Consider the following 27528-nt stretch of genomic DNA (forward strand, 5'->3'; position numbering starts at 1 on the left):
ACTGTTAGAAAAATTGTCTTTCTATTTATAATAATGAGTAACTTGGATTATGTTTGGTATAAGTTTTATGCAACAGATGATATTTAAATGAAACTTTTTTGATGGATTTACTATATTATTAGCCTAACTCATAGTGCCTACGGATCCGTTATAATTTTTTTTCTAGAACGGGGGAAAACAGGATTCAGATTATAGAACATCTAATATATAAAATTCTCGTGTCGCGGTGTTTGTAGTTAAACTCCTCCGAAACGGCTTAACCGATTCTCATGAAATTTTGTTTGCATATTGGGTATGTCTGAGAATCGGACAACATCTATTTTTCATCCTCCTAAATATTAAGGGTAGTCCACCCCTAAATAATTTTATTAAAACTTCTAAATAATTTTCATTTTTTATGATACAACATTAAAAAATACATACTACCCCTAATTTTCACCCCTCTACGATCAACCCCAGTATAAATGATATACATGGCAAAACCACGTTTTCCGGATCAGCTAGTAATATATAAATTTAAGAAGAGCTATATTAGTAAATATATGGGGTGAAAATATAACCTTTTGATTGTTGTTACAAATGAAGATGCAACATCCGGCCGTTCAAAAGAAGTAAGCTGTGAGGTTGTACGTAGCGCGCTAAGCGAGTACGCGAGTACGGACGCATGGCGCGACGCGGCCGGTGGTCTCCGGGCCCTGTGTGATGCGCTTGTAGCTGTTGCCGTTACCCGTCCGCGACCTCGCATCTATACCAGCCCTCGATCACCTACAAACTTCACTAAGGTAATCTAGTCTTGTATTACAACTCTTAAAAAGCTGGGAACGCACTTGCAAGCCTTTTGGCAATGTGTTCACCGGCTGCGGTGTCACTTAACATCAGATGAGCCTCCAGCACGTTTTCCTTCTATGAAAAAAAAGTCTATCATAGTATTACAGGAGGTCTGGACCCGTTTGAATTAAATGCTTACGTGCCCATGGACACCTGCAACTCCCTCAACGGCTTCTTACGGCAACACGGGCCTTTAATGTAGTGGTACGCTGTTGTCTTGAAGGCCCCAATTCGTTACTGTTCGGATATACCTGAAAAGAATTTTCTAGAATAGAAGCCTAGATTTTCGTATTGGTAACCTGACATTCTAAGGACCAAGTGTTGGTCTCTCTCTCAATCTCTGTAAGATCAACGTTTATCAACAATATTAAAATGTTAATTGTTGAACATTTTTTGAAATAACGAACATAAAGGAGATGTCGAAAGTTGATAACGGTCATTTTAGTAAACGTTTAAAGTAAAAATATAAAGTTTGGGTAAAAAACAAATTTGAATATAATTTTAGCAGCTAACTATATAACGTAATTTAAAAAAATATATACACATATTAGTACTCATTGAATGGATATATAATGGAGTATAAAGAGTATTAATCTATACGTACAGTTTAAGGGCCTCATAGCCTAGCGGTCTTATTAAGTGGCAGCTAGGTGAGGGGTACCGGGTTCGATACCCGGTTCGAGGGCAAGTTTTAATTTAATTTAAATTTGTTCTCGGCCTTTGGGAGGGCACGGTCGAAGTTCTAAGGCAAGCAGTGAGTAGGTAGCAACCTAAGAAAGGAGACTGTGAAGGTTTAGAACGTAGCAACATGTTCTAGGCCGAGGACGGTAATTTCAGTGGTCAGTAATTCAACATCTCTTCTAGACCCAGCCCCACAATCCCCGCGTCAAGCTCGACATCCTTGATAAGCCTTCGTAAGCGCATTTTGACCTTATATAAAAAAAAATACGTACAGTTTACCCACTTTACTCTACATACGACTGTCAATTGTATATGATTTTGAACTATGAGACAATATTAAAAAATATGACTAGAAAAATGGTTAAAACGTTATACTGAATTTATCTTCTAAACGGCGAAGTCAGGGTTTAACTTTAACTAATAAAGTATAATGAACTAACTCATTAATAGATCTTACCATTTTACCGTTATTAAAAATCAGTACAAAATCGCGTCGTATCACATTAATATGGGTGAAAACAGTTGATAACATCCTTTCGTCCTTCGAAGGACGTATTAGCTTGTGTATCAATGATATGTTGTCTTTATTAAGCAAATTACCGGTTGTGCCCCTCCGAGCGCGGCCCACCGCCGGCCAACGTACATCAATCAGTCTCTTGCGGCCGTGTACGTAGACGCATCGCGACCGTGTTTTGTTATCGGTTCTAACAATCTCTACTAATAACTGTGAATCTGTGTTTGTTTTTTGGATATACCAGTTTCAGGATTAACGCATTGCTGTAGTGAAAGTTGCGGTAGGTTGGTTAGAACTGACATGCCTAGTTCGTGATCGACTTTCCTTCATAATTTCTCCTTATCTTAGAGACGTCACTGTGGCCGCTCACATTTCTCAATTGCAAATAAATAACTTATATTTATTGTGCGTATTTGTTTTCCAAACTGCAATTTTGTATATTTATTAAGTTATTTATCTATTAAAAAAATTATCAGATTGAATTTTGATTAAGTTTTTGTACTTCGTAATCGATACAAAAATACAATACTTATGTTAAAAAGTTGACAAATTTATGGCCTTTGGTTATATTAAAAACAAATCCTATCCGAGTAAAAATTAATTAATGTAATCAATGTATTAACAATTCTCCCGAAGTGGATTAAAAGGCGTATTTTTAAAATACTAATTTAATAATTCAATCAAGTATCGAGGTCAATAAATTAAATTATAACGTCCAAGTTTATCTCAAGGTGCATGTCAAAATATTTCTATTAAAAACAGTTATGAGGCCATACTTCATGCATTAATTAATTAATTACGATTATTCACTAACAGGCTATCGTTAAACTTCATTAATCAAGCATAATTGTTGACTATACTCACGTTTCTGCCTTACGTAAAACCACGCATTCGACACCTATTATTGCACGATAAATTGCTTTTGAAACTAATTAATGAGCATAGATTCCGTATGATATTACTTAGAATAATAATTGTGTGTTAGAAAGATTGTGCCTAATTTAACACACAACGTAAATTCAATGTAAATTTTAGGGTAAATAAAAAGCTTATTATTTGTTATTAATAGTAAATTGAATTTACTATTACTCTTTCTAACTTCATTCGTTATAACGAAATCCTCTAATAACGTAAAAATGAGTTAAATTTGTTTGGTTTAACCCAATACCCATACATTAATTCTTCCCTCGCTATAACGAATCCTCTCCATCTATATATATAAAAATGAAACCCGTTTTCCGTTGTCACGACATAACATGAAAACGGCTTGACCGATTTGGCCAATTCTTTTTTTATAATATTCTTTGAAGTACGAGGATGGTTCTTACGGAGAGAAAAATTAAAAAAATTGAGTGAAAAACAATACTTTTCTATATTTCCATACATAATATTCGTAATAATACTTAAAAGTCAATTTGAACTTTAATACCATATCATCAAGTTCAAGTGTTAGTGGAGGGGTTCCGGGAAGGTAAATTTTTATTTTTTGACAAAATGTATTTGTTGTCTTATCAACTTTATTTTTTTTATCTTAGCTAGACCGGTGTCCCGAATAGCAGAATAAGTATTTAAAAAAAATAAAGAATCGACTGTTAGGCGGTACGATGTTCGCCAGGCCAGCTAGTAACGATTAAAAATGCTCGGTCCCTTGAAATTCGTTATAAAGAGTTTACACTGTACTTGCTAGATGTTGGATATATACATTCTACAATATGGTTTACTATATACCTGCGACTGTTCTGTTTTTCCTTAATAAATGTATATTGCATGGCACCATTTATGAAAAGTGTCAACCCCGATTGTTAGGTGATCACTCGCACTAACGAACACTATTCATTTCTTATTCTCCTATATGTACTATAAAGACAAGTAACATTTACATTAATTTTTATTTACAAAGCCAATATTAATAACGAACTATATTTTTAACTAAGAAACTGGAATTATTGAAACAGTTAAATACATAATATATTAAGTATTTTATGGGATTCTTAAAGTTCAAGCGAATCAAAACATTTATTCGATTCCTACTTTACCGGTTTATAGGAAATGCGTTTATGTTTAAGTACTTTTAATTGTTAATTACAAAGTTAATCGTAAAATATAAAATGTCGACCTTCCACAACAGATTCCAGTATATCGTATAACGCGATGGTTCCACATGAACGCGTGTTTGCTCGGCGCACACGCACTTATTCCTTCGATTCACCGAGTCGCATAGTATTACAGGTGGATCGCTCGTGTCAAACTATTAACCAACAAACGATTTGAGTACAGATATGGCTTAAACTAAAGTAGGCCCATTAAAAAGGATAGTGTGCATTTACCAATAAATCGATTTGACACGTTTCAGTTAACCTAAAATTATGCACACGACTTAACATTTACCCATTTATATCTATATACATATATAAATAAATATCTTTATATATATATAAATGTTATGATGGTTTTTCTACGTTTCAAAAACTCAAAAAGTTCTGCAGCGATCGAGCTAAAATTTTAGCATCCGCATCAAGGATTGTTTTTATCTATTTTATTTTTTCCAAAACTATTGCAAAATTTAACTTATATGAAATTTAAACTTAAATTTAAACTTTTATTCTTTGTTTTATTTCTCATTTCTCAACCATTCAATCACAATGTGCAACAGCGAAGCGTGGCAGGGAACAGCTAGTTTTTATATAATATTAAGCATTATTAATTTGCTATACTTTAGTCGAGTTCAAACCTCTAAATCACACAAAGACCACATAAAAAATATTATACAATTTTTAATTAATTTTTTTTCCTATTGCTAAAAGTGAGAAAATAATGCTAAAAGAATTTATTCTCATGAATAAATGAAATATGCTTTATATGTGAACTTAATTATAAGAATAGCACGCCGCCATCAGACAGTTGCCAGCACTTTACATTACGTGTATTGGTTATAGTGGAAAAATGCAAAGAAAATCTGACCGCGGTCGTGATAAACCAATGCGGGCAGGAGGCTCACCTGATGTTAAGTGATACCGCCGCCCATTGACACTCAATCCCAGAGGGCTCGCGAATGCGTTGCCGGCCTTTTAAGAATTGGTACGTTCTTTTCTTGAAGGTCCCTAAGTCGAATTGGTTCGAAAATACTTCAGTGGGCAGCTGGTTCCACAAAGTGGTGGTGCGCGGCAAAAACTGCCTTGAAAAACGCTCAGTTGTGGAACGGCGGACGTCGGGGTGATACGGGTGGAATTTCGTATTCTGCCTCGACGACCGATGATTAAACTTAGCTGGAGGTATTAATCCGAACAACTATATATTATGGTTTGAGGCTCTTGATTAGCGTGGTAAAGACTACGGTATTAATTAGTTAAGACGCACTATAGCTAATCCAATTACATACACGAGACGACTCTGCCCTTAATTATAAATCCAATCAAGTGCTAATACTCAGCTTTACTTAGTTTCATTCTAGACACGTTTCTATTGAACAGGATTATCTGAGTCTGATTGTATAACGATGTGTCAAAGACCTGTACTAGTATAAGCTTTTTATAGTTTCGTCAAGTCTGTTTTAATATGAACTTGTTCACACAGAGTTTTCCATACATTTTGTTGATTTTGCAATTGTAATTCCGTTTTAATATGATAATGCATTGTTAAGCTATCAGAAGTCTCGACTCAAGCGCAATTAATGTTTTTGTTCTCCGATGGGCTGATAGCTAACATTTAAAATACACAATTCCCGCCATTGATAGGATTTACGAGGTGGACCAAATGCAAACAACTTGAATTTTATTCGGCGAATGGGGATCAAACCATAAGCCAGGCGTCAAGGTTACTTTACGAAACCGATTGGCAAACATTCCCAAATGCTTAGGGAGCCGTGGTAATTTTTTTCCATATAAAGGAACAATTATTAAATATAAACAAATATTTGTTCTATACTGCGTACAACTCTCGTGTAAGGGCGTTGTGTAAAATATATATTTTTCTTATGTACAAGTCATAAATTAGCAATCCTTTTGTATGTCGCTATTAAACCAACTATAGTCGTATTTTTAATTAGACGAAGCCAACTGATTACTGATTACTGTATTACAATTTTATATTCTACACCTTCTATAAACGTAGGTAATGTTACATCATATTATAAATCGCAGAAATATTAAAAATAAAAACCGGTTTCATTGTATAATATTAAATTGATAATCATATCTAAGTTTGTTAATTTTAAATCTCAGAGCTACCGCAACTTATGTAAAAAATAAAACAGATACAAAAGATTTTGATAAAATCCTTAGATTAATTTTTATATTGAAATGTTGGCCAATTTTTCATAATATTTCATAACAATGGTTATTTATGCGTCCTTGTTTGGTTTTCGGTCGCTGTCGCATATAACCTCGGTTTTAAAATTACAAAATTGATCTAGAGGGCGTGACTAGAGCCTTTAACCGGTTTCTCCGTTACTTTGTTCGCTTTTCTGTTTCTTCGTTTTTTACTACGGCTATTCATTTATATTTATGAATAAAAGTACAATTAATAACCATAGTATCGTTAAAACATGAGTGTTAATTACACGTATATTTTGGGCAGTTTTAAAAGTTATAAATCTTTTTTACGAGCTTTATAAAAGCACGAGTAAGACAATGTTTTTAATTATAGTCTGATTATTTTTGATACATCTTCAAACATTTTATATTACTGGAATGTTAATTTGCATTATTAGATTAAAATGCATTTCCTGCGTCATCGTAAATATTGTTAGGCAATTTTATTAAAACTTGTTCTTATCGGATTATTTGTAAATATAGATATGTAGTAAATTACGAACCGGTTTCATCATAAAAATTATAATTAGAAATATTGAGAATTTGACGGCTCATTGGTCTAGTGGTTAGTACCCCTGACTGCGAATCCATGGGTTCGATCCCCGGCTGAGACAAACATCGATGTGATGAGCATTTGGTGTTGTGCTTAGGTCTTGGGTGTTTAAACATGTATTTATATATCTATAATATGTATGTATATCCGTTGCCTAGTACCCATAACACAAGCTTCACCAGCTTAGCATTGGACTAGGTCAATTGGTGTGAATTGTCCAATAAAAAAAAACAAAAAAAATATCATTAACGGAATTGTAATATGTTGATCGAGAAATAAAACCGAGAATAAGTACACTTTTAATCACTAAGTTTACTAGGCATCTTATATCTAATTAATGATTATGTAATAAAACATGACGGATTCAAGGTCTATAAATTATATAAGTTGCTTAAGTTTTTAACTTTAAAGATAGAGTTTCAATTCTGTCGATACAAAGCTTCGTTGTTTATAGGTTATAATTTTTATTACGAAGAAAGAAACATTATACACAATATTAAGACAGTAAAAAATCTGGTTCTAATAACCAAAAGAGAGAGTGACTTTATATAAATGACAAGCCTATATAATTATGGCAATTTTTTACAATAGTAGTATATAAGTTAAATAAGGTAATTTTAAGGTGGTTTTAGTACTAACATCGTGTGTCCGAGATACCGCTCTTAAACTTATATTCACTTCACTACACCACACTAGTTTTAGTCAAAAGGTTTAGTTTTTTTAGTCTTGTTCCCGTTGTATTAAGAAGTTGAAGAAAACAGTAAAATTAAAATCAATTTATTATAGATATTTATCCGATTTTTATCTTAGAATGTCGTGCATGTTATTTTGCGTTAAAATTGTTTTATATATACTTAGTATAAATTGGATATTTTGGGATACTTCCGGTGTCATAAGATAAGTCTTAAAGGTCGGCAAACACGGCTGATTAAACCCTCACAAAAAATTGCTTATCGCTTTAAATAATCTTCATGTGATATTGCTCCGTACTAGAGTAGATGTCGCTTAATTTATAGTAACTTTTGGATTCTACTTTCTAGTACAAGCGACTTTACATATTAACTCATCAAAAATACAAACAATTACAAAAATACTAAAATATTGTTGAATCTCTGTTGTGCCTCAGTGCCAATTTTATTTCATTTCAGTGAAATAGTTATTGTAAATAGTTCCCTGTATTTAATCTGACATCGTATTATCAGAAACAATGGTTGCTTATTGATAAATAAGAACAAATAGATGTTATCATTCATGACCTACGATATACATAAGACAATCATTCTTATACCTGCTATAATTCAAAGCCTTTATTACAACTAATACAAGAGAACAAAATATAAATGCTATAATAAATAAAACAATTACTTAGGCATAGGTACCTCGCACATAGGGATGGGTAGATAGAAAATATGCAATGACCGGAAATATGTCATGATTGTAAGAAGAATTATATTAAACTGTCATAGCCAAATACTAAACTTTAAAGGCCGGCAACTCACCCACTAAAAATGGGTGTCTATGGGCTGCGATGACTGCCCTTTTTGGGCGTCCCGCAGGTTCGTTTGCCCCCCTATTGTATAAAAAAAGAATTCGCTGATACGATATAATATTCTACCTTCTTGATAAGCCGGCAACGCACTTGTGAGTATTCTGCCAGTTTGAGTGTCCATGGGCGACGGTATCACAAAACAGGTGAACCTCAAATTCGTTGTATTCAAAAAAACCTTATTAGTTACAATATATACGCCTCCTCCAAGGAATGCATTTTTTTCCTTTCATAAGCCAACTGGAGCCAATGTGGCCCAGCAGGTTTGAAAAAGATGTCCTCCCATTGTTCTGGGGGTCGTCCTTTATACCATTTACCTGTCCTTTTCATGATGCAACTTGTTTGGCCAATCTTTCATCTTGAATATCTTGAAATACGAATATGATCACTCATTATTAATATCTAATACACTAACACCTACACAATAAATTATGTAGTCAAATGTTCTGACTAATAAATTAAATTATATATATTAAATGTTGTGCAATAATAGTGACGCGATCTTGTTGCCTTAAAAACTGTAAGTCGATCTTAAATAATACACTTTTAATTACTGTAAGGGCCTTACAAAAATGGCGTTGTTCATAATTGTATAACAAGACATACACGTTTTGTAGTTAATTAAAATTGCAAAAAATGAATACCGTTGTGTAATACTTAAGGACCAGGAAGAGACCCTTGTAACAAGACATTTGTTTGTTTCTGCATCTTGCACATTGTTAAAGCCGTTTTAGCTGTACTTATTAAAAAAGATTTATGCATCAAACCAGGTTTAAATTTTTTGCATTCAAATTTTTCAATTGGTAACCGTGTAGAGTCTGGCTAATGAAAGAAGATAACGAAAAAGCGCGGCAAAATCAATAAGAGTTTGATATATTTTGCGGATTAAACTTACTTGATACTTGATATTATTTTTACATTGATAGTAACGTATTTAGTCTTTTATGTACTTAAAATTACTAGCATTGCATGGAAAACTAAAACTATATTTATTATAAAACACAACTTTATTCGAAATAATCAAAATCAGAATCCAAAAAATCAATATGCATAGATTCATCGGAGTAATTGCTGTTATCACTGTCTCTCACATTGATTATGAAACTTTATATAAATAACTATAAATATTGAGGCTATTATACCTGTTAACTATTCGGAAAAAATATATACTTAATAGAAATAAAAATGAGTTATTGCATGAAGTATCAAGACAATAAATCATACTAAGAAATTCAATGACATTCTGTGTTGCCATCCGAAAGCCAGACTCTAGTGAAAAAAAATTTATTGTTCAGAAGGGAGTAAGCGACTTTGTTTTATTATGGTGTGGTTGCCTGGAAGAGATTGCTTGAAAGCGATAGAGTCCAGCTCGTTGTCCTCCTTTTCATTTAATTATGTCAATTGTATTATGTTTCTGCAAGGAAGCGGTAATAAATAAACAAATAATATAGAGATTATTCATTATACGTAGGTATTCGCACTTTGTCATGAATCACTCTGTCTACTTACGAACCTCATTAAAATCGTTTGCGCATTAGAGAATTAAGTGTTTACGTTTATTTTATACTGTGGAAAGATAATTTTGAAATAGTTTTATTGAGTGTATTGATTCAATTTGTGGGCACCCACTCTACCCTGTGGTCGTTCAGCCGCGGTTTTAACATTGCGCAACCCGACACCGGTTTAGACACGTGACTCTGCTCGCGTGACGTCGGAAGTAAAGCTATTAAATATATAGCTATGATAATGAACCTTTGTAATAGATACTGGAAACCTGACGCTTATGCTATTAAAGGACAAATTAAATTGACGTCTCGGTCAACTACGTAATTGATAAAAAATGCGATGTGTAACGGTTATCGTATCAACGACATTTAAAACTTATTGAGTTCGACATTAATCATGGAGTTTGGGTAACGGCTGTTTAGAATGTCATTAGATATGCAGAAATAGTTTTTACACGCTTTATATTAGCTTCACCTGTATGTATGTATGTATGTATGTAACCGACTCCTTCAAACGGACAGATTTTATTCAAATTTTGCGCACCTGTCAAAGATCGATGACAATGCAATAATCCAAAAAAAAAAAACAAAAATTAAACTAAAAAATAAATAACAGTTTAAAAAAACTAAAAAACACGCTTTTAAAGCACATCAAACTAAAAAGTGAAAAATAATTCCTAATTTAGGCTGAAAATGGTAACGAACAAAAAAATACTGGTATTATTGGGAAAAAGCGTGGGGCGCTCTGTGCCATATTTTTCGTCTATAGAGCAACCCACGCTACCCTCGCGTGTTTTTTTTAGTTTTTTTAAACTATTATTTATATAGAGATACTTCCTACAAAACTACAATAGTTCTTTCCTACACTCAAAGACTAGAAACGCTCATTTGTAGAGTTTAGGATTTTGCTTGGTGATCTAACAGTATATGAAAATATAAAAACATGTGCTCAATGAAGCAAAAAATACCTTATAATTATACGTAATACCATTAATGATATTTATAGCTGAGTAACGCTTTGTTTTTCTTATGCAATATAGGTAAATAATTGCTAGTAAAATATTTATAATGTCCCTGTTATCGTAAAGATCTGAGGTCAGCATCGTGTGAGTGTGACACACACCAATAAAAAACAACAATGCGTGTTTTATTTAGATTATCATGTTTGGATAAAAGAATGTAGAAACTTAACGAAATTCGGAACGAACGAAACTAGTGGCGCTACTACCTCTTTTAGGTCTTCAGATTTCTGTATGTGTTTCGTAATCAATTTTATTTTCAATACCCAAGTGAGTGAACAGCCTTTTGTGTGAAACACGCCTTCGATTTTTGGGTGTAAAGCATGGTATGCCGGTTTCCTCACGATTTTGTAAGAGCTAGTGTTAAATGAGCACTTTATAGAACAGGGGGCAAACGGGCAGGAGGCTCATCTGATGTTAAGTGATGCCGCCCCATGTACACTCAATGCCAGAGGGCTCGCGAGTACGTTGCCGGCATTTTAAGAATTGGTACGCTCTTTTCTTGAAAGACCACGATTTCGGGACATTTTCGAGCAGGGAATCTGTGCTATTTGGATGTATTCAATGAGTCAGTCAGTTTCGGCATTTCCGCTATGGGACCTATAAAGGCATGCGTAGAATTGTGGATGGTCATCGCAGTCTACGCACAGGTTAAATAGGTTCGTTCCTTCAAGCATCCCGAGGTGACGAGAACAGATATCCTCTCTGTTTTACACGCAAACTCCCGCCCGCGGCACAAGGAATGTTTCAATTTGTACGCCGGATAGGAGAGGTAGGAAGAATTAGCCGGGGAGGATATCTGAGTCTCGGTCTATAATAAGGCCGGCTTCGCAGTTTCAAGATAGAAGTGAACCGCGTTGATGTCCATAGCGGACATTCTCCATAGCGGAGAGTTTACGTATCGCGCGATCCCAAGGACTTCGGCGCTATGGATTTTGAGATATTCATAGACATAAGATTTATTACAAACAAAAACACACACACATAAACACACAAATAAACAATACTTAAAGAAAAAAATAAAATAAGACATCAAAAACAATAAAAATTTAAAATAAAAATTTGAAATTCCCTTTTGCCATTCAGTTCGCTTCCAGTGTGCAATGTGTGTGTACTGTGGTTGTAATTGGCCCTGGCTCAACATTATGCTGAGGAGCAAAAAGTTCCACAGCGCTGGTCATTCTGCCAGAGACCACAGCAGCTAGTTTGCGCCTCTAATAAAAATAAATAATAATAATACCAAGTAGAAAAATAATAATAATAATATTAAAGTTAGAAGTGTGAGTAAATCGTGTGTAACGGTGTATAATAAATAAAATAAAATTAAAAGTTAAAAATATGAATAATTGTAAATAAGTAGATATTTTTTATTTTATGGGTGGATAAAAACTAGATTTCGTGGGACTTTAGTTGATTCGGTTGATTCATATCGAAATTGTATACGAAAAGGTCGAAATCGGCGATTACAGAGTACGGCGTAGTACACATTGTTATTGTCGATGTTTTATCGTCATAGTCTTAATATCGTCAATATGCACGTCACCTAAGACGTCCGTTAGTCTTCTTGTAAATTTGTCTGATTGATAATTATTCTGTTTACTAACGTGAGCTACAAGGCCAATGCCAATCTCTAACCTCTTATAAGCGATTGTACTCAATGCTGTACCCTCTCTTTGGTTTCGGTTCACAAGATACTCTGTCTCTCTTAGTGGGAAAATTTAAATGAAACGTAGGTTGGTTTAAAAAAACTATATAAAACAAAAATATTAGTTGCTCTGCAAATATTAAAATCTAAACTTGAATCGCTAAAGTAATAAAAACAAAAATAATAATATGTTTTACAAAAATGCAGGTAGGTCATCGATGTTAAATCAGGCATTGCGTAACGAACAGTAATCATTTCTTAGCTTTTTAACATTTGACTGCAAGATAACTAACTTCGATACTGAATTTTAATTGCATTGGCACTCCTACAAGGAAGTCGATAGAATAATATTATAATAATGTGACACACTTACAACTACGTGTCATTAATACTCAAGCTTACTTAAAAGAGAAACTTATTAGTATGTAAGGAAAATTACCTTGTTTCTACATTAACTTAGAAAGTATTTCATAAGATGGGTTATGATCAGCTACGCCTCAGAAGGAGCTATATAGTGCATATAGTGTATATATTGAAGATAGTTACGGGTCGGGTTCATAATCTGGATAATATAATGGAGAGACTGAGTCTACGGGTACCAAGTAAAAACCTGAGGCGGAAATCTCAACTTTTGGATGTACCGCGCGCACATTCCAACTTGGTTAGCGAAGCACCACTCACGCGAGCAATACATATAATAAATAGAATTTCTGTTAAGGTAGACCTATTTGTTTGTACACTGGCTGAGTTCATAAGAGTTGCTTATTATTATTAGTTATAAGATTTAGGTATATAAATATATTTTTTTAATGTTTTTTATCTAGGGTTATTGGTGTGGGTATAAATATTATGTCGTTCTATCGAATTAGTAATTACTGTAAAGATAGAATAATTATATGGAATAAAATAAAAAAGATTTTAAGAGAACAAAATGTACGCAGTACGCACCCATCAAATATATTTATAAATTTAGCATAAATAAAGTTTTTTTACTTAAAATTCCAACTGGTACATGTTTACAAACTTAAAACGCTTACAGCGATTATGGCCTCGTTTATTCCTACAATAATTTTACTGTTTAGTGCGATCCTTTGCCGCGTAGAAGATCTTATCACGATGCTGTTTTATTCCCGGACCTATTAAATTTATATTGCCTTGATAACTTATGCACTATACATTTTGCGAATTGAACTTTGTTAGACCTGCTTTTGCGTTTTCTAATTACTCGTGAACTGCAGCTTTCTAATTTGTACATATAATAGTATATAAAATATATATAATAATGTATATATAATAGGATCCTAACACTTAGTTCTTTCGACTATGATTTGCGTGTTGTTCCCACGAGAATGTAAGTGCGTGCTCCTATTTTACCATGCCTCCTGCTGATAGAGGACAAATAATTGTTTTTAATTTATTTTATTATTATTAATTAACTATTAATTACCTAAAATAAAAAAATAAAAAACTTGGCGATTAAAAATTGTGGCGGAGAGTTTATTTCCAGTTCTTCTCTTCCTTTCTACGCCGTTAATTTGAGAACTGGCAGTAAATCTTAAATTAGAAGCATTTAATATGTATTTATTTTTTGACGTTCATAAGTGTACATTGTGTTATCTATATGAATAAATGATTTCGACTTGTATTTAATTTCTTTATTCTATATAGGTTCTACCCACAAATTGTTCCGACAAGGATCTAAATCTATATTTCTTACAATAAAGAAATCATTGATATTAACAAAAAAATGTTGCGGTATGTGCAAATGATAAAATTTTGTAATAAGTAAACTTTTGCAGGTGCCATCTCTATCATACGGTTCAGAAGCAAGCTCAGCAGAGCTATCGTCGAGTGAGGAGAGCGTTTGCGGACCTTACCTGGAACCTAGCGAGCATAGTGACCCGCTTGACCGCCCAGACGACGGATATGAGGTCAGGACACAAATACAGGTTTTGAAAATACACATGTAAGGGTGCGTCCACATCTGGCGAATGTGCTGCTCGCGAGCCGTTTGCGAGCTGCGCGCGTGCAGTAACCTCGCCTCTTTAACGCAACTCATGCAAGGCTAGTAGTATATTAAGCCGCCTAGTAGTATAAGGCGTGCGCGCACTCAATTCTCGCGCTTACAGTTCTGTTAACTGGCGTGGGCGGAAGAAAGACGCGAGCCGCTAGCGCGTCGCCGCGGCCGCGACCGCGCGCTCATCGCGTACGGCGTTTAGGTTGCGAGCGAACTGCGCGCGGGCGGCGCAGGATGCACATACGCGGCATATTCGCCAGATGTGGACGCACCCTTATATCATAATAGAGAAACACAGATCGAAACACTTAAATACTGTTTGCGTATCTGATGTATACCAACACTATATTATACTGGACGTTGCTACACGTTATATCCTGGTATCTTTAGAGATCTTAATACTTTTATTTTACTTTAACATAGGATATTTGGTTTTAAAAGGCTTCGCAACAAAGATATTTGTACTGGAATGCTTATAAATCATAAACTTATGATCTTTGTCATACATACCTGTCGTGAAGGCTTAATCCGAAGTTTAATAAATGATCTTAAAAAGTATTAAATCTACATACATAACCGCACGCTCGTCCTTCTTTGTTAGTAGACTGCCGGTAATTATCTTCAGAAACTCTGTTAAAAACGTTTAAATTTATCTTATCGTTCTCACTGTCCCTGCGGAATGCTTTTTGTCACATTAGCATACTGGGTTAACATATCTATTTTACTGTTATTGTATGTTGAGGTCTTGTAACAAGTTATTCGTAGTACTTAGTACATCGACATGTTTAGGTGTATAAATAAGTTGTTTTGCATTGTAAGGGTTAGTATTATTAAATTACGATAGCCTGGTTATAAAATACTAGTAGACTCGGCCAAGCGTTACTGTGGCTAAGATTTTGTTATATTACATAGTAGTAAACTATTCAAGAGAAACGGCAGGAGAACACCAATCCACCAAATTTGGTGGTTATGCCATTAAATTGTAGCTTATGTGAAACCTTGGTATTTATTTTGATAAGGATCAATACCTAGGTACGAATAAAGAGCCATTTCTAGCGGTGGTATTTTAATAAAAAAAATTAATTAAAGGACGCTTATTGTGACGTAACTATAAAAGATAGAGACATGCTGTAGCGACATTTTTTATAGATAGTAATGGGTCCTGAAAAGTACTACATCATTTTGTTCTATCATTAATAGTTTTCGCAGCGCACACGATTGAAGGAAGTTTTTTGTTTATTTTTTTAGTTAGATTATTCAAGTTTTAGTAAGCACCCCAATTTTTTTGAAAATGAAACATAGCCTATGTCAAAGGGAATAGTGTAGCATGCCAACGGTGAAAGAATTTTTGAAATCGGTCCAGTAGTTTCGGAGCCTATTCATTTCAAACAAACAAAAAATCAAATCTTTCCTCTTTATAATATTAGTTTGATGTTTAATATTCTAAAAATTCATTGCATAATACAAGCTGCTTAAATGTAGCCGGTCTGATAAGTGTTTGATGAAGCCCTTGATAAGCGATGCAGTCTAATTTAATTGTACATGTATTTTTGTTTAAATATGGCAATAGTTTTGACATTATGCCAGTTTCAAGTAAAAAACATGTATTTTATGTTACGTATCATGTGTATTTTTCACAGGCAGACGTAGAACAGAGCAAACTGGAAGCGACAAATATGTTCAAAACTCGAAAACTTTCTGACTCTTCTATATTTAGCTATGTCTCAGGTAAAAATATTTACTTTATTACATTAAAATGCGCGCTTTATCAAACTCAAACTCAAAATATCTTTATTCAAGTAGGTAACCAAGTACACTTTTGAATAGTCAAGTTAAATTAATCGTAAATTTACATTTACTACCAGTTCGCAAGTCAAGGGCGTAGAGCGGGTAAGAAGAACTGGCAAGAAACTTTCCGCCACTCTTTTTAATCGCCAAGTATTGTCATACAAATTGTTTGAACTGGAGCAATTCAATCCCAAGGATTAGGATCATTTAAGTAGTCCTCAAATTTATAAAAAGCTTTGTTGATTAATTTTCGTTTAACGAGGACTTTGAATTTATTTAGTATCCTTGATTATGCGATAAAAGTTTATATAATTTATTGTAGGAGATAATTGTATAGAAGCGTTCAGCAAAGAATGTCCAGAGTACAACAGAAATGGGGAATTGACACACCCGGAACTGTGCGTCATTGTGGTCGATATTCTTACACAATTGATAGACAAGTAAGTACTTTATACGTTATGATACACTTTTAAAAAGAATACCTTATAATCAAAACGTATACTAAACAAGATATGAAAAATGCCTAATTAAATGGACATTAAAAACGATTATGTCGCTTTATTGGTCGCAGTATTGGTCTAGAAAAACTGTTGACCATAATAAAACAAACTCTTTCAGTTAAGAAATAAAAGGTAACCACATAATTATTAATAAATACTATGCACATTACACTTTGTTATATTACTAAAACTAGCCGTTTCGCGCCCGCTTTGCTGGACGAATTAAAATAAATTTTATGTTTCATTATTTTATTTTTTTTCATATTTTTATTATTCTTCTTTTTAACTTCCCATAAATAAATAGCCATAAACCATCTAGGAAAAATTTCGCATCGAATGGTGGTAGTTTCATGTCGATACGATCAGTGGTTTAAGCGTGAAAGAGCCTCAAACGAACACCATTTTCTTTTTATATATATAGATTACCATTTAACATTGGAACCTTCTATTCCAAAACGGAATTGCTGCCCTATCGGACACGGGACACACGTCTTTCTCTATCTCTGAAACTACATATTATAAGCCGGTGATAAAAACAACTGACCTCACATTAAAGAAGCAAAACCAATTAACACTTCTTTCTTCATTGAAAGTGATTATACATATCTGTTACAGGTTATTAGAAGAAGAGGATGGTAAAGTCAAAGATGGAAAAGACGTGAGCGGCGTTCTTGCGTCGGGCGGTGAGGAGATCGAGCGCGTATGTGCGAGCGTAGCGAGAGCGTGCGTAGCTCGACTTGGTAGCGGCCTCGCACCGCCTCGATTGTTACATCGCCTGTTGGCACACGATGCTCCCGCCGCTCGCCTCTTGGCTAGAAACTCAAATACACATGCAGGTATACCCTCATATGACGCAATTTCGTTATCGGCTCGAAATATAGCCAGGTCCTGTGAGTTAAGTGTCCTTGTAGGTAAAAACCTAAAACTAACCTTATTTTTAAAATAAATTTTATCCCATTTAAATAAAACTTCTTTAACGGATAAACGCGGATTTGTATTATTTATCGACGTTTCGATTTCATTCATGATATGATATGATAATCAGATATAGTAGATTTGGTCACCAACAAAATAATTAATAAAAAAGGTATAGAAACAGCTCAGTTTGTATTCATTTTTAACCTCCACATCGTGTGATAGCACATGATATTCGTGCTACTCCTCTTTTGGATTGATATTCATACTCGTATTTACATGCCGAAACATTCAAAAGTTTATTTATACAAAATCTTTTGCTTCAAGACGTGTCATTCAAGACGTATATATATTCGCATATTTCAATACAAAATTAATTTAAATAAGTTCAGCTACATCACGAGTCAATTTCTTTTCTATTGTTAATTTAAATTCAATGTCCTCTTTTTCAGAGCTTCAACGAAGTATAATCGAACTGATAGTGAAGTTGGGGTCCCAAAGTATGGAGTCGTGTGAACTAGCCAGTATTTTTCGGCTCGCTAGCTCCTGGAGCGCACCACTTGGTCCGCTATGTAGGGCTTTAGGCCGTCTTGCTGCGAGGGACCCCCAGCCGGACTGCGAGTTGCTACTTACAGTCACTGCTCAACCCACAGGTGAGTAACGCGATCGTAATTTGGACCACAGTTTCGATAAAAGTAGAATTTAGTACCTTTTTTATTCTTTTGATATTTACAACAAAGAAAGTGAAAACAGAAAAACAAAACAAAAACAAAAAAACAACATAAAAAAAAACAAAAACTACTAAAATAATGACAAACGGCGCGGTTGTTCCAAACAGTGCAGTATACCTTAACGGAAAGCCTCTGGAATATGTAAAAAACTACATTTACCTTGGTAAACAATTAACATTCGAAAATAAAATGAAGAACCTGATGTGACGAGCTGGAAAAAGTTTAGGTTTTTTAAGCCCTTTTAAGGTTTCCTTTATGGACATAAAGGAAACCTTAAAAGGGCAATTTCCCCTTCACCCAAAGACAATTAATTGTCTTAGACACTTGTATCTTACCTACTCTTACATACGGCTGCCAAACGTGGTCAAACAACGCAAAAATTAAAACTAAACTCGCATGACAGAAAGCAATGGAAAGAAGCGTAAGTACTAAAAATAAGAAAAAATCATAAAATTAAAAGCGAAAAAATAAGACGTAAAACAAAAGTTAGTCTTATGCCTACAACGCACTAGCGGCTGGCCGCGATGCGGCGTGCCGCTGCGGTAGGCCGCACATCGATTATTACATGAAACCGCACGATAACAACGCACTCATTTGCGGAAAAAAGCTGGAGGAGGCCTTTACCCGTGAAGGGGTTCCGATCGACGGTACTGAAGATAGCTAGAATATAGGATAACAAAATTAAAATCGTCACGAAGATGTGCAGCGTTTTTGTCGGAGAAAAGGGAGAGAGCGATTGAGACCGATGAGAGAGAGTAAGAAAGGGCGATCGTAGCATGAAGCAAATAGCCATGGAGCGAGAGTAGACTTAAAAATTAGTTTGCCAAAGAAGTTTCACTTCTGACATGTGAACTTTGTAAGCACGCATTTTTTCCTCAAATGGCTTTTGTCCGAATATTATATTAGAACTAGTATCACCGCATATTTCCAACTATTTTATTTCACACATGCAAAATCTTTTAATTATGATTGCATCATGTACACTTTAGTATTATACCATTTTTCTTTGTCTATTTCAATTTTATAACTAGAATGACGACACCGCCGAAATTCACTTGAACCTTGACCAAGTAATTTCTCTGATATAGAATTTCTGAACAAACACGATAATTTCGAATCAAACTTCAGGGCTTTTTAGGAACACGCAGAATTCAACTTAACTAAGTAATTAGATTGTAGAGTCTGGCTAATGAAAGAAGATAATTGAATTATTTGAAAACTTTCGGATGGCAACACATTCTGTGTTTTGTCATTGTCATTGAATTTCTTAGGTTAGTACGGGTTAGTATGATTTATTGTCTTGATACTTCATGCAATTACTCATTTTTATTTTTATTATTTATTTTTTCCGAATAGTTAACAGGTATTAGCCTAAACTTTGTTTTATTTGATAGAATATTTCGTTTCTTTCGCAGGATTTGATTATTCCGAATAAAGTTTGTTTTATAATAAACTAGTGGACCCCACAGACGTTGTCCTGCATGATATTTAAAGCGATTAGGATATTAAGCAAAGTATGAAAGTACCGACTGCAGTGCCATCTGCCGGGCTGATTTGTGAATCTAAACCATTCCCAGATCCCCTTGAACACACACAAAAAATTTAATCAAAATCGGTCCAGTCGTTTAGGAGGAGTTCAGTCACATACACACGCACACAAGAAATATATATATTAAGATATAGTTTTAGTTTTCCATGCAATGCTAACTAAGTACCAATAGTAAAATACTAAATACGTATAGTGTTTAATTTCATAGAAATACAGTTACTATCAATGTAAAAAATAAGAAAATCAAGTATCAAGTAAGTTTAATCCACAAAATATATCAAACTTTTAGGGATACCATACTAAAATTTTTGAATTTACCGCGCTTTTTTGTTATCTTCTTTCATTAGCCAGACTAATAGTAGAAATTTCCATACGATATATTGTTTTTACAGATGAAGAGTCCACATTTGAGGAAGTAGTAGGCGCCGTTAATCAGCAGGCAGAGACGAGTGCACGTCGAATAAGATTTAAACATCTACGAGCTGGTATGTAAAAAAACTGTTAGGGTTCCCACCTTGTAATAAAAAATTTTAGTATGATCAGTTTTTATCGGTGAATTCTCATTCTATTGGGTATAATTTTTTGGACTTAAATATTTTTTTTTATATGTTTGGACAATTCACACCAATTGACCTAGTCCCATGCTAAGCTCGTGAAGCTTGTGTTATGGGTACTAGGCAACGGATATACATACATATTATAGATAGATAGACATATAAATACATATTTAAACACCCAAGACCTAAGCACAACACCAAATGCTCATCACATCGATGTTTGTCTCAGCCGGGGATCGAACCCGGGATTCATGGATTCGCAGTCAGGGGTACTAACCACTAGATCAATGAGTCGTCAACTAATATATTAGTATAGTACTCGTGAGAACTATAATATACTGTTTAGGCCACATATTATATACATAGTAGATAAGCTGTTTATACAGGTTTTATGGTAATTTATTCTGTGGTTGACTCTGTCAAACGCTTGGATGTTAAATTTAAAATGCAGATCTTGAGTTAAATTTTTGATTCGATTTTGATAAGTTTTAGATACCAAATATAATTTATTCATGTAGGTAACTTATGTATGCTTATGAACGTCAGTAAAAATATTAATAGTTTGGAATTTACATTTACTGCCAGTTCTCAAATCAAAGGTGTAGAATGGACGAGTAGAACTGCACTTATAAATTACAATGCTTTTTTAAATAAAATGTTTGTCTCCTTCAACCATTACGTCATCCTCACGCGTTAAAGCAATCAATTATTGTAATTAAATACATAAACAATAAAACCAAACAACATCTATCAGCAAGGCGCGCTGAAATGTGAGCATGCATTTCATTACTGTGAGCAAGTAAGTAAAGGAGAATTAAGGCAAAAATTTGGCATATTATAATTTACATTACACTCTTAGTAGTACGCAGTTTTATTTAACTTTTGTCTATATAATACTAGACCGTCCAAGCGTTGCTGTGGCTAAGCTTTTTGTTATATTACATAGTAGTAAACTATTCAAGGGAAAGTTAGGAGAACTTATGTGAAAGGTAGATAGCTTATGTGAAATGTTGGTACTTTTAACACAGCGCCATCTGTTAGAATTGTATCAAATAATAAATAAATATTTGCAATAAAATAATATTGCGGGTATAAATTGAGATGTAAGCTATTCTATCTTTTAAGTTAGATCAAACTGCACACGGTGTGCAAATTTGATTGATATCGGTTCGGTCGTTTAGGAGTCCATAGCGGACAAACAACGTGACACGTAATTTATATATATTAAGATTAAAATATAATAAATTTAAAAAAAATAGGAATAACTTCCCCGTGGAGTAACGGTGCTGTCCGGTGCAGTCTGGAGACAGCCGGATGGGCTCCATGGCTCCAGGGCTTTGGTCTACTCGTTTGGCTGTCTCTCACTCCACCACAACAAGGTAAAACCACACTTTCATAATCATGGAATAAAACTTATAGAGTCTGGCTAATGAAAGTTGACACTGAAAAAGCGCGGCAAATTTAAAAAATATCAGCATGGCAGCCCTAAAGTAAAAAGGAAAGTTGGAACAACTCACTTTGATACTTTGACATTCATTTTTATTTTACTAGTGGATGCTTGCAATTTTGTCAGCGTTATGAGGAGATTAAAAGTAGCTTATATCACTTGTTAACTCTTTTAACTCCATACCAAACATCACACGGATACGTCACTCCATTGTGGCGGATTAAAGGAACAAACAGGCTATCAAACACTATCATGAGTATCAATATTATCATGAGTTTAAATATTTGTAAATCTATGTGAGTATGTATCAAAGAAAACAACACCATATATTTTTATACTGTTTTTTAATCACTATAATCAAAATCTGAATCTAAAAATTCAACATGGAGTGAATCGTCAGAATCACTGGAGTCGCTGCTGTCTCTTAAATTGATTATATATATATCATATATATTATATTAACTAAAACTAATATGTACTTATTTAAAATAAAAAAATATCAAGACATTTTGACCGTACTAACTTTAGTGTTGTCATATAAAAAGTTTGCAAAAAAATCCAGTATCTACTTTCGTTAGCCAGACTCTAATCAATAAATTAATTCACATTTGAAATTGTTATATATACAAAATTTATTTTATTTATGACATTAAATAAATTACAGAGGATTGGCAAGAAGAGCCGCCAGATGGAGGCACGCCTCGAAAGAAACGCGAGTCAAACGACCTACTGCATATATTCTCAGTCGGTCACGATTCACTTGTATTTGAGCTATGGGCCAATCCTAACAACGGTAATTGTTTTACAGTACCATGAGCGTTCAAGTATTACGTAACGCAATTTTTAGAGATTATTGACCCCCCCTCCCCCATGTAACTCGCCGTAACGTTTTTCAGTACCCAAGTACAGTACTGTACCCAAGTATAGTAAAACGTTTCGTGACCACCTAGTGACTCTTCAGATACTATTATGTAGTGCAAGTTGAAAATAATATTAACAATAACGTGTAATTAAATCCCCGCCCCGCATCGTAACGATTTACAATATGACCCCCCCCCCCTCCCAAAATTCGTTACGTAATACTTGAACACTACCTAATGTGATTTTAATTAGCCTACCTTTTTAGTACATACCAACATGGAATATTTCGCTATGCTACCCCAGAGACTGTTCGGTTTTCCGAAATGAAACTTTTTAGGATTTTATGTGAATTATTCTCTATATAAACCTCAGAGTTCAAGTCATAAGATTTTAACTAACAAATAAAAAATAGGGGTTGATCGTAGAGAGGGTAAATTAAGGGTTGTATGTATTTTTGTATGCTGTATCATAAAAAAATAAAAACAAAAAAAAACTAAAAAATAAAAATAACTTTTTTGGGGTGGATACCCCTTACCACTTAAGGGTTTGAAAGATAGTAGCCAATTCTCAGACTTACTGAATACGCATAAAAAAATTCATAAAAATCGGTCGAGCTGTTTCGAAGGAGTATGGGAACGAACATTGTGACACGAGAATTTTATAAATTAGATAAAGAACTCGTTACTATTTTGTACCATTGGTCATCTTTTCACATAGAATAACTGCAGTTAGTGAGTAATAGATTCTAAGAAGGAGAAGTCTGTAATCTTTTCCTATCCTTTTGATAAAAATGCCTTTGGTTTGACACACCCTCTTAACTGAGATATCATTTATTTTAACTGGATTTTTATAGAACAGAGGGCAAGACGCTCATCTGATGTTAACTGATACCGCCGCCCATGGACACTCAATTCAAAAGGGGTCGCGAGTGCGTTGGCGGCCTTTTGAATTTTGTCACGTTTGTCACTGGAATGTTACTATATAATATTAAACTATAGGGGAACTGACTGTGCGGCTCACTCGGCCGGAAGACGAAGCCAACTGTGTGTTAAGTTCGGCCACGACTCGCACCGCTTTAAGACCGTCGCGTTGGACCTGCCTTGCGCTAAACGTGACTGAGCGGTTGCACCGACGGCTTATATACATACAGGTAGTGTGAACTCTCATGCATTACACAACATCTTTGTGTCACTTTCATGGATTTTTTCTTTTTATTCAGGCGTTCCCAGGAATTCTAGAAAAAATATTGACTATTGGTTTGTACTGTGTTCAAAGTGTAGTTTCCTTGGATGAGATTAAGATCCTTGCTTGTTTAATAGAGCATAGCACGAAAGTATTTTATAACTTTGTTTTGTAATTTTTTCAGGTAACTCTGTATGTAAATGGTCGTGAAAATGAAGTTTTGTCATTGCCTCTCCAAGGTACGCATAAAAACTAATATCTATAATACTTTATGGGGTAGATAAATTAACCACCATTTTTAAGTGAATTAATTAATGGTTTATTACAATTCACTAATAATATACATAAGGAAACATTTGTGCATAAAATAACAAGCTCCCAAGCGCACTGACTACGTACCACCCGGTTACCTGCGTGCACGTACACGCGCAAATCATGCAAGACCAGTTTTCTGTACATTTTTTGCAATGTCAATTCAGGTTTTACTTCAACATTGACTAACTGCTGCTCACATGGTTGTTCCAAGTTTTAATAGCTAAAGGTGCGCGGTACACTAACAGCTCACAAAAGTCACTTTCTATAAGTAAAGTAAGAAGTATTTAAGATGTTGTTTTGTAACAATAAATCTGATTTTAATATTGCTCTGTCTTATTTCATAATGACTCAGGTTAAAATTAACAGTCTTAAATACAAATAAAGATAAAAAAGATACTAATAAAATCTACCAAGAAACCAAAATTATAGGTAGGCACCTGAATCTTAATTTTTTAATTAGCTCTCCGTAGCTTATCATATTAAAAAAAAATCAAACACACCACTACACGCAATACTCGTCGAGCGAGTTTGCTTATCTTGTCAAAACCGCGTACAAATTATTTGAAGAAGTCTATTAAGTATGAGGGTGTGCAATTATTTAATCAAATACCGTTTAAAATTCGTAATATTAGCGCGTTTAACCAATTCAAAAGGGCATTAAAGATACATATAATGAGTAGACTAAAATTGGGACGCCTGATGGCGACGTGTATCTCGTTTGTATATAGGTACATATTGTTTCTCATGTAAATTAAAATACATGAGAAAAAAAGTTCTTTAAACATTTAATATGAAAAATTCTAAATAGCCTAAAATATATATATATATATATGCTTATCACTGGATAATCTCACAATACTCGACATGAACATGTATCTTTCACTTGCATTTGTTTCTATAATTTAAATAAATCTTCTTCAGGTATCCTGGTCCGCAAGGCGACACCCAGTAATATACTACTGGGTGACGTAAAGCCGGCTGGTACGGGATCGGTTCGCGTATCGTCAATACGTGTGTATCGAGCGCCCGTACTTACAGCACCCGCTGCGTTGCATCTTGCTGCCCATGGGCCCGACATGCCTTGTGAGGTTAGCTTTTATATACATTTACGACTAAAAGAATATTTTCTCAATTAGTACACCATCGATACTCGACGATAAAACAAATATAGCATTGCGGGATTACAATTTGTTTAATATTGCAAGTTAACTCGTTTTTATATAGTTCTTGCAGGAGTCAAAATTATCATCTATCTTGAGTGGGGGGGAGGGTTAATCATTTAAAAGTACACTTCTATTCAAATAAAATAAAAAAGTACATTTGCTGACTGTTAAGTTGGAATATCTAGCGTTAAATAAATATAAATTATAAACACGATTAAAGGCTATAATGTATTTACTTAACCCTTTATACATATATATATATATATATATATATAGTACATACGTATATATTCTTATATTTTATTTACTCAACTTTTTTTAAAACCCTTTACAATTAAATGACTCATTTTATTTTTGTAGTCTGCGCATGTCTAATGCATATAAACTATGGAATTCTTATAATGGTTACTTGTGATGTTTTCTGTGAACAAAATATATATTGACCTAGTGAAATCTATTATATACAAAGAATTGTGAATCATCCTAAAAACATATCTGGAAAATCTGTTTTTGTAATGATAATATAAAGTGTCTATTGAATTATAAAATGAAATATAATCCATTTTTTTACAGATTCGTTGCGAATCAGCTAACTATCCTTTAGTGATCACGCCGGAACTATTAGATATGGACCTTGATTGGGACCAAGTAAGACAATTTCTTCTAAGCTATTGCATAATGTTGTTATTATATCTATGTAATCCGATTTCTAATTCCGTAGAATTCTGACAGCTATCATTTTTTGACATGTCAGAGATGGCAAACCTTTTTGGCCGGGCACATTTTTCAATTTCAATACGAGTCTGAATATCTGAATCTTTACATACATTTTATTTGTTAGCGAATGTATCCATTTTATTATGTGCGGTCCTCCGCATTAAAAGTGGTTTAACGTTGAGTGATAATTATGTACCTTTTCATCACAAACAGTAAAAAACGCATAAGTATAGGTAAAAATGTTATTTTCTTAAAAAGGTTTACTAAATCTGGAATTAGTAAGCAGTGATGCCAGCTAAAGAATAAAATAAAGTAATTGAAGTTAATTCGATATATTATTCGTGATATTGTAATATTTTTTTATTAGGTCACTTGAGTAAGTAAATATTTAGATTTACCTTTTTGTAGTTAAAACATAAAAAAACGTAGCCTTTTTTTTATTGCCCTAAAATGGGTAAAATTTGTCCCTTTTTCGGTGGAGAACTTTTTTTGTAGCAACACTTATGAAATGTCAGAATTCTACGGAATGAAAAATCAGAGTATAACATATTTCAATTTATAGCTTTCTTTTTTGCTAGGCTTTTTATTTGAATAATGATGGAAAAATATCAGTGCCAATTCTTTCTTTACCAGGTCTATGAAATCCCAAGTACAACTCTGCGGGAGTTAAATGATAATCTATTGTTACTCTTCTCTGCCAACTCTCCCGATGTTATGAATCTCTATCAACCACCGGCGCCAACTCCTACTGGTGAGACTAGTTTTCCATTTCTAATACAAATTTCAAAAATCTTAAAACATTAAGTAGCTGCTAGCACTTTTGAATGGTTTTAATAGAAAAAAGGGTGCGTGTACTTATGTACGCGCGTAAGAAGTTATACTTCTTTGGCATTATTAAAAATAGTTTTTGATTGCATGCAAATAATTAATTACAATTAAATAATCAAAGACTGGAAAAGGAGTCATTAATAGTCAATAAAGTTCAGTTTACGTTTGAAAAATTAATTAATAAATATTTATTATTATTATCTTACATTAAGTGTAACATAAATTCTATTATTATTCGAATGTTGTTTTTAAATTATGTCCAATGCCGTAGCATCTTCCGTGGGCAACTTCATACTGATAATTTTGTGTCACGGTGCGCGCGCATCGTAAAATTTCACTCTCATCAATTTTTCATAA

At 33.9% G+C, this 27528-nt stretch overlaps 1 protein-coding gene across 8 annotated transcripts in view; it reads left to right on the plus strand.

The window, feature by feature from the left end:
* Positions 1-27528, plus strand: part of LOC125052148 (lysosomal-trafficking regulator) — a 75869-nt gene that overhangs the window by 17844 nt on the left and 30497 nt on the right. For 5 of the 8 annotated variants that reach the window (XR_007117412.1, XM_047652761.1, XM_047652763.1 and 2 more), the window contains exons 9-22: positions 586-782; positions 14401-14550; positions 16259-16346; positions 16729-16846; positions 17522-17742; positions 18274-18474; positions 20494-20586; positions 21918-22037; positions 22770-22898; positions 23965-24116; positions 24333-24387; positions 25385-25551; positions 26200-26274; positions 26977-27094. Coding sequence is in view for 7 of the 8 variants with exons in the window: in XM_047652761.1 (XP_047508717.1) it covers positions 586-782; positions 14401-14550; positions 16259-16346; positions 16729-16846; positions 17522-17742; positions 18274-18474; positions 20494-20586; positions 21918-22037; positions 22770-22898; positions 23965-24116; positions 24333-24387; positions 25385-25551; positions 26200-26274; positions 26977-27094 (1884 nt within the window). In the remaining variant the exon portion in view is untranslated. Of the gene's footprint in view, positions 1-585; positions 783-2148; positions 2304-14400; positions 14551-16258; positions 16347-16728; positions 16847-17521; positions 17743-18273; positions 18475-20493; positions 20587-21917; positions 22038-22769; positions 22899-23964; positions 24117-24332; positions 24388-25384; positions 25552-26199; positions 26275-26976; positions 27095-27528 lie in introns of those variants that run through there. The other 3 variants (XM_047652764.1, XM_047652765.1, XM_047652766.1) reach the window with 3 other exon arrangements.

This window comes from Pieris napi, chromosome 9 (assembly GCF_905475465.1).
Source record: "Pieris napi chromosome 9, ilPieNapi1.2, whole genome shotgun sequence".
Taxonomy (NCBI): Eukaryota; Metazoa; Arthropoda; class Insecta; order Lepidoptera; family Pieridae; genus Pieris; species Pieris napi.